Raw genomic sequence first — 7,914 nt, 5'->3', positions numbered from 1 at the left:
CATCATGGTGGTGCTTTGAATGATTTCATGTCAGATTTTGGTTGATTCAGATTCAAATAAGACAATCAGTCCCTAAAAAGAAATATCAGCAAGGCAATTATCATAACTGATAAGTTTACACGCACACACACCCAATACACACACAAACACTGATGTTGATATAAAATAACTGTAAAGAAAAATATGTGCTATGTATGGCACTGAATAAAATAGTCTGTGTAAGAACTTTGAAAAGTTTTCCCAATCACTCCACACTGTGTAAAAAACTTTATGGGCTTTTATACCTCAATAGGTATAATTTAATTCCAAAGGTTCTGATGTTTTATATCACTCCTGGCAGTCATGAAGAGTAGTGCAGAATAGCTGTACTCTATACCTTTTTTTGTACACCACCGAAGATGTGGAAACTGCACGTCAAGCCCACATTAGAGCTGTCTGAGCACTATTGACAGCACAACAAATGTTATGAAAAAAACTGAAATGATTACATTACTATTTTTTTTTATTACTAATGATAACTAACTAATGATTGCCAACATTTGTAGGGAATTTTTTTTATAATTATTTACTTGAATTATAGAGTGGTAGTAGCCTAGTGGTTAAGACACTCAATAAAGTCAAATATTCAAACCCCACTTACTACCATTGTGTCCCTGAACACTTAACCAACGATACTGTCCCTGTATCTACTGATTGTAAGTCACTCTAGATAAGGGCATCTGATAAATACTGTAAAATATAAACGTAAAAATGTAGAATTACACTTAGAATGATTGAGTCCTCATACTATAATGTTCTTATTATAACTTTATTTTTCAACTACAACATATCTTAATCAAAAAAGCGCATACATATTACAATTTACATTTACAGCATTTGGCAGACATATTATTGCAAATGACCAAATGCACAGAAAATACAGCTTATTAAAGCATTAACTTAACATTGTACAACATCTTGAGGAGGCAGGGTTTTGAAAGACATAAACACAGCAGTCAGTATACCTATACCTAATCTCTGGTTCTATAAGCAGGACTGTCTGAGGTGCAGTGGACTGGGAACAGTGATACTTAGTATGTCTGGTATTGAAGTTAATCATCAATAATTTTTTGTTACACAAAATGACTTTTTTACAAAAAAAATTACATTCCAATTATTATTTTACATAACTGAACACCAAGATGAGTTTTTCTTTTCGCCGTGTTTCACCTCATTATAGTTTGGATATACAACATTTATATCCAAATGGTCCTTCTGCAGCTTTACAATGACCTCGATCAGTTCTGTTACCTGTTGAGGATCATATACAGTATTGCTGAAGGCATGATATCGATAGCCACACTGTCTGATTATATCCTGGAGTCGTTGGTCAGTGTTCATCACATATTTATCTAGTTTACCCTGCCTTAACTCCTCTTTATGAGTGAAAAGAATGATCGTGTGTGCTGTCACTCCATCACCGAATGCTTTCTTAATCTGTTTAATGGTCTCTTGCTCTTCCTCAGTAAAACGACCGAGTTGTAGCACCAGCAGGTAGACAGTATGCCCGATGTCAGAGAGTTTGCTGCACTCTGCAATGTGCTTTTCTGGTTGCTTGCACTCTTCACTGAAGAAGTCTGGGGTGTCGATCACCCTCAAATTTATACCGGAGATCACAGTATCTTGCACCTCACACATTTTGGTCACAGGCACGGAGCTCATGGAGGATCGAAACACACTATTTCCCAGGATGGTGTTGCCACAAGCACTTTTGCCACTTCCTGTCTGTCCCAGCAGCACAACAGTCATGATGGAGCTCTTCTTGCACACTGCTAAATAAGCAAATGTATGTTAAGCATTGAATGGAAGGTGAATGTGGACAGAAAAAACTATGCTTGAAATAATGCACATGCCAAACGAGTATAACTCCCTTGAATATGGATAATTAAACATATTATTATGAAGATGTATAATACAAACAGCTTCAATTCTGCTTGAGCGTAGTCTGCAGTCAGTCCACCTTGAGTCCCTGAGAAGATTTTATGAGACCTCTGAACCTGGAAGCTAAAATTCATTTCCTTTGCTGTGGAAGAAATTGTCAAAACAAGAAACAAATAAACAGAAAAAATCCACCTTCTCGCTTCACCTTCTTCTCATTGGTCCAATCAACATTGGAGATTTTAGGGATTTCACGCTTTCTGGGTGAGCGGCGTAGGGTTAAAGAATACCATTCTGAAAAAAAATGACACATATATATTAAAAAGAAAATTATAAGTATGACACTGAGACTACATGTCCCTCTGGACACTGCTGTCTATACATGTCAGGAAACATTTAGGGCAAAGGAGACCCCAGCTCTACTCTGTCACATGTTTAGATGACACAGTGTGTGTTGAGCCTTATTTGAGCCTTAAGTTGTTTTCTCATGTCATCACAGCAGCAAATGCTGTAATCCATAACCAAGATGGGCAAACAAAGAAGAGCTTTACCTTCTCAGAACAGGTGCATAAACCATTATGTCACAAGTCTTACTCAATAAATTACTCTGCGATGTGATACATTCTAGTTTAATTTTTTTTTCTATCTATATTAAAGAATGTGCAATTTAATGTGAAATATTTCTTCCAAACCAATCATTCCAGTTTTTGATCACAGTTAATCTGATCCTGTACCCATACCTGTAAATGCAGACAGGGAACCGCAATCATAGCCAGTTAATCTGTACAAGTTATGTGACAAAAATAAACATATCCTGATAAAATATCAAATAAAAAACAACGTACTTACTTCTTTCCATTGTTATATAAACTGTGCTGACACAATGATACAAACTGTACAAGTTGTTTCTCAGGAACTGAAGAGACGAAAGCTTGCCCATAAACTTTTAGTTCATCTGAAAGGGGCGTATCTTTTACTATCCCTCTGATTGCTTTACAAGGATGACCTCTTCTGTCAGAAAAAGTAATCTGCTGTTGTGAAGAAGAAGAAGAAAAAATAATGTGTGGTGCATGTGTTCCTCCTTTGAGTAGTACCTTTCCTTTCCACTAGTGAAATTGAAAGTGAAGTGATTGTCATTGTGATACACAGCACAGTGCACACAATGAAATGTGTACTCTGCTTTTAACTCATCACCCTTAGTGAGCAGTGGGCCCGGGGAAAGGTGTGCGGGGACGGTGCTTTGCTCACTAATATGCCAGGTCAGTTCTTGAGACAAGAGGGGAAAAGTGCAGTTTTCAATTAGACGTTTACAGTACACTAAAAAAAATTATTTGTTGGTGTAATTAATTCAACCTATTTCCAAACATTTAAATTAACTTTAACCTAAGGCCTGCTAATAGGACTAAATAGAAGAATTTTTGCTTTACCAATTAAATAAAATTACTTTCTTTTGAAAAATTATGAGTAATTTAAATGAAAACTACTGAATCTTATTGAATCAATTGATTTTAAGCATGTAGTTTTGACTTAATCTGATATATAGATTCTATAGACCAGATGTTTTTAGACCAGGGTTTTTTGTGACTTAGATATAGTGTCAGATCAATTGGCAAACAAAAAAACAGCCTCTTTCCTTCGCCTCCATCCCCGCTACCCACCACGGAGCCAAGGTTCCCTCTCCGCCGGGCTGCGGCGAGTCCACGGCAAAACTCCCGTTCCAATTCACCTCCGGCCTCCCTATCACCAGCCAAGCGCCGCCAGTCCTCCTCCCTAGCTCGTCCAGTGTCCTCTCCCCGCACAATGACTTCTCCCCTCGCTCTAAGCATGCCTGAAAAATGTGTCCCCGAAATCGCAAGTTGACATTCTTTCATAATGTCTCATTTATTTCTATCAAACAATACTCAGGTTTCATTTAGAGCTCGGTATAAATATAGATTTCTGTTATTGACACTCATTGCAAAACTGTTCATAAAGAGAAAACATCAAACTTACAACTACATATCAATATGATTACTATAGTTTTCTGTTGTGTACTTTGCAAATTGATTAAATTAAATGGTGTGGATATCTATCATAAAAATTGCTATAGTCAGATATTTAGCTATTTTGTTAAGGGAAATAATAAAAATTATACTTTAAGAGTTTCAATATAAATCATATTTTTCAAAATAGTATGAAAGTTGTTTTGTCAAACAAGAACCATTTTCATGCAACCACATATAACAGTGCATATCAGAAAGTGTGTGGCGTGAATGTAAGACCAAAAGTTCCAAGTGCAGAAATGTTTTTATTCAAACTAATAAAAATAAAACCAAAAGATCACTCAAAAAAATGAATTTAAATCACAATAAAAATAAAATACTATTCAAAACCCCAACACAAAATGCATTATATTATTAATTTAAAAATCTTGATCTACTGTAAATGTGTTTGAAAATTACTTTCAAAGAAAGAAGAAATAACCCACCAATTTCTACAGCACTGAAACACATCCTGCACAAAACAGCAAGCCTTTTATGTGAGTATTAAGCATTTTAAGTAAAAAAAAGTTGCATGTTTTGTAGTTGGTCTCTCTCAATGTGCATGTACATTGTGCTCACATTTAAATTCAAAAATTAAATGCACTTTAATATTCTAAACAATCCAACCTCTCAAACTAATCAGACTTAATAATCAATAGGTTCAGGCTTTAGTTTGCATATTGCCTAGCAGCCCTCATTTAATAAGAACAATAAAACAATACAGAACATTGTCACAGTTCAAGAATTGTTCATTTGATTTATATGCAGAGGTTCAAATGTGTTTCCCATGAGCTAACTCTTATCTGACATTAAGTTATAGTAAGAAGATGATTGCTTAAATATATTTAAGGTCAGTATATGTCTAGCAGACTTTTTAAACCACCCATAGAATAAAGCATAGATGAGTGGGTTTACAGAAGAATTACAATATAATATCCATGTAAAAAATGTTACAGCATTGGACTCTCCATTTCTGTTTACAAGGAGACAAATGTAGTATGGAATCCAACACAGTAGGTAAACCACAACCACAATGCTTAAAGTGTTTGCAGCTTTGTATTGTGATGTCTTTCCCACTCTTCTATTGTAAGTTCCCATGGTTGCTACAGCAAACCCTGACTTAATAGCTCTAACTTGACCTGTTGCCACTTTGAAAATTTTCAGATACAAAGATATGATGACAGAGCAAGGGACAATGAATGTAACAATGAGGTCAAACACTCCACATTCAAGTGTTATATCACTTACACATTGCCCGTTGCTAAATTGACCTTGATTATTGTAGCAAATGAGTATGATGTTATATGATGCTGCACCAGTCCAGACAATGCAAATGCATAAAACAGTTTTGCCTACTGTAACCTTCTGGTGATACAGCATCGGCTCACACACAGCAATATAACGGTCAATCGCAATTAAAACCAAATGGCCTAGGGAGGACAAAATGATTGAATACACAATCAGCTGGAACACCACACAAAAATTTTTCCCCACATCCCAGCAGACGTCAATGAGTTTAACAGCTTCAAATGGAATAACAACGGCCCCCACTAAAAGATCTGCGACAGCCAGTGAGTGGATCAGCATGTTTGTTGGCGTTTGGAGCTGCTTGAAGTGAGAAATAGAGATTATTACAAGTAGGTTGAGGAACACAGTGAGCATGGACAAGGAAGAAAAAAGGCAGTACATTGTGATATGTTTTAAGGAGATGTTAGCCTCTGTTGTACAAGAGTAATTAAGAAATTGAAACAAATAGATGATCAAATTATATTCCTTCATATCCATAATGATCGCATAAGAAAAGTAGAATTTAAAATATTATATTGCTGTCAAGCTTCACATTTACATTCTCCCGTTTGTTTCATGTGGATTTAAAAGGCTTCAGAAACACCCATTTTAATATTCCAACCCACTTGGAAGAGTCCATTTTCATCCTAATAAGAAGGGAGACCTCTTTAAATCCCTGGGTTACTCTTGAAAAAATTTATCTCCACTGTAACTACAGTCAGAAAAATATACACACTCATCATGAGCATAAATTCAAATGAATATCATGAATATCAGCATGAATATCAAATGATTCATTGGTCTGTGCCTTCTCAAAGTACAGTTGTTTGAACTGATGAAATTTGAATAAGCAGAAGTTGGTCAAAACCACTTTCCACGTTTCTCTTTCTCAGATCTTGACACCATTTGCTGTGAGTGTTAATCAATCCAATGAGGGATGTCAAACAAACCCTTAATATATGCTGCCCAGAGAAGCTACAATCTGTAGCAGTCATGGTCACTATTGAGAAGTTAAGCCATAACCTTGTCAAGGTTAAAAGGCATTGTATAATCTTCCCCCTGAATTCTTAAAAATAATAATAGTGCAAGTATGTATACTTTTTACCAGAAAAATCTTAACAAATTGCCAAAATTGCACCAAGTTCATGTTTTTCAAAAATGATCCTACCAAGGAAAAAATAACCGTTTCCACACACTGCTTTCCAGGCACCTTTCATGGCTGCCCACTGCTCACTAAGGGTGAAGAGTTAAATGCAGAGGACACATTTCATTGTGTGAACCATGTGCTGTGTTTCACTGACCTTCTGCTTCCATACTCTGGACCAGAGTTTCATGTTCACTGCAGTGTGCCCTGATGACCTGATTGTTACTTAATCAACAAGATATGTGGTGTATAAATGTATCCTTGTGTCCTTGCTGTGTCTTGTCCTCTTCCAGTCATTGTGTTTTGAATCAATTTGCATTTGTGAGTTGAGTGACTGAGTCCTCCTCTTCCGTGCCATTCACCAAATGATATTCATGACCAATTTAGGTATATGAATTGTACAAAACCTGGAAGAGAATCAATTCCAGTTTTCACTTCTGCTTGCAGGACATGCCCAATGCCAAAGGCCTAATCCAAAATAGCAGCTTTTTTTTGTTGTTTTTTTCTGGCTAAGGCCAGACCGTTTATGGGCTGTCCTTCAACAACCACTGCTCTCCAAAATAAATGTATAAGGGGCTTTGCAACAATCACACTACAGGAACCAGGAATCATACATGTAAATGACGGTCAGAAGGCGCCACAGCATCGTTGCAGCAAACCCTAAATGCAATAATACATCAAACAATGTATTGCACAGGCATATTTGATCAAACTGTCTCTCTCTTTAAGGTCATGACAGAGTGAGAGTTGATTAAGATTACACTGCAGATGATTGACATCAATCAATGTAAAAACACACAACAGCAACTTTTTTACACTTCTGCTGGGAGTGCCTTTGAGATTAGGTCAGTGTTTATTAAGAAAGAAACAAGAATTTTGCCTTCGATGGAAGCAACGAATGGATCACAGTATTCACAGTCTAAATGACCTTTGTTCACAACATTTTTGGCATTAATTATGCCTTATGGGGGTTCTCAATATCAAACAAACAAATCTTGAAAAGATAATGTGCTTACATCATCTTTCCCCACTAGAGGCCCAAATGCAAGTAACCCTGTTTACTGAAGTGCACTTAAACTGTATACTCTTTTAGTTCCGTTTTGGATTTACAGACTTTTTTAACACGTCTCAGTCTGGCTTACCACCACAAAGTCTGTGTCAAATAATAATAATGACACAAAATCATGTTTTGTCTGGGATTTAATTTCCGGTGATTCCATTCTGGCTCTTTAAGCGTTTGCATCACTTCCTGCTCTCCTTCCATTTCCAATGCAGGAGAAGGTAAGAAGGGATGGCCCAGCATCTTTTGTTGTCATGTCTTTATTTTAATTTCCTTAATATATATTTCATGTTAACATGTTTTGAACATGTTATTTCCAGCACTCAAGTTGATGGGGGATCTCCCCTGAAATAAACAGTCAAAATCATCCCCCAATCCATCTCTTGTGCTATTTTATCAATGCATGCATAGGTCCATTGAGCAAAATACCATGAGCGAGAGGGCATTTACAAAGACTGCACGTGCAAACTTAATACCTCAGTAAG

The 7,914-nt window shown here is 36.4% G+C and overlaps 2 protein-coding genes across 2 annotated transcripts; both read right to left on the bottom strand.

The window, feature by feature from the left end:
* Window positions 1-1,083: 1,083 nt before the first annotated feature.
* Window positions 1,084-1,890, bottom strand: LOC114792162 (GTPase IMAP family member 5-like). The gene is made up of 2 exons (XM_028983064.1): window positions 1,875-1,890; window positions 1,084-1,811 (listed from the first exon to the last, which is right to left on the bottom strand). The coding sequence occupies exons 1-2, from the start codon at window positions 1,888-1,890 to the stop codon at window positions 1,162-1,164; spliced, it is 666 nt and encodes a 221-aa protein (XP_028838897.1). The 3' UTR covers window positions 1,084-1,161.
* Window positions 1,891-4,489: 2,599 nt separating this feature from the next.
* On the bottom strand, window positions 4,490-5,747 carry LOC114792677 (trace amine-associated receptor 13c-like). The gene has a single exon (XM_028984012.1). It carries the CDS (start codon window positions 5,721-5,723, stop codon window positions 4,731-4,733), a length of 993 nt encoding a protein of 330 aa, XP_028839845.1. The 5' UTR covers window positions 5,724-5,747; the 3' UTR covers window positions 4,490-4,730.
* Between the last annotated feature and the right edge of the window lie 2,167 nt (window positions 5,748-7,914).

The sequence above is a fragment of the Denticeps clupeoides genome, chromosome 6 (assembly GCF_900700375.1).
Source record: "Denticeps clupeoides chromosome 6, fDenClu1.1, whole genome shotgun sequence".
NCBI lineage: Eukaryota > Metazoa > Chordata > Actinopteri > Clupeiformes > Denticipitidae > Denticeps > Denticeps clupeoides.
Note: the sequence above shows the minus strand (reverse complement) of the source record. Positions and strands in the feature narration are given on the sequence as shown.

Coding starts and splice junctions, on each gene's coding strand:
- LOC114792677 (XM_028984012.1), bottom strand. CDS start 5,723: ATGGATATGAAGGAATATAATTTGATCATCTATTTGTTTCAATTTCTT.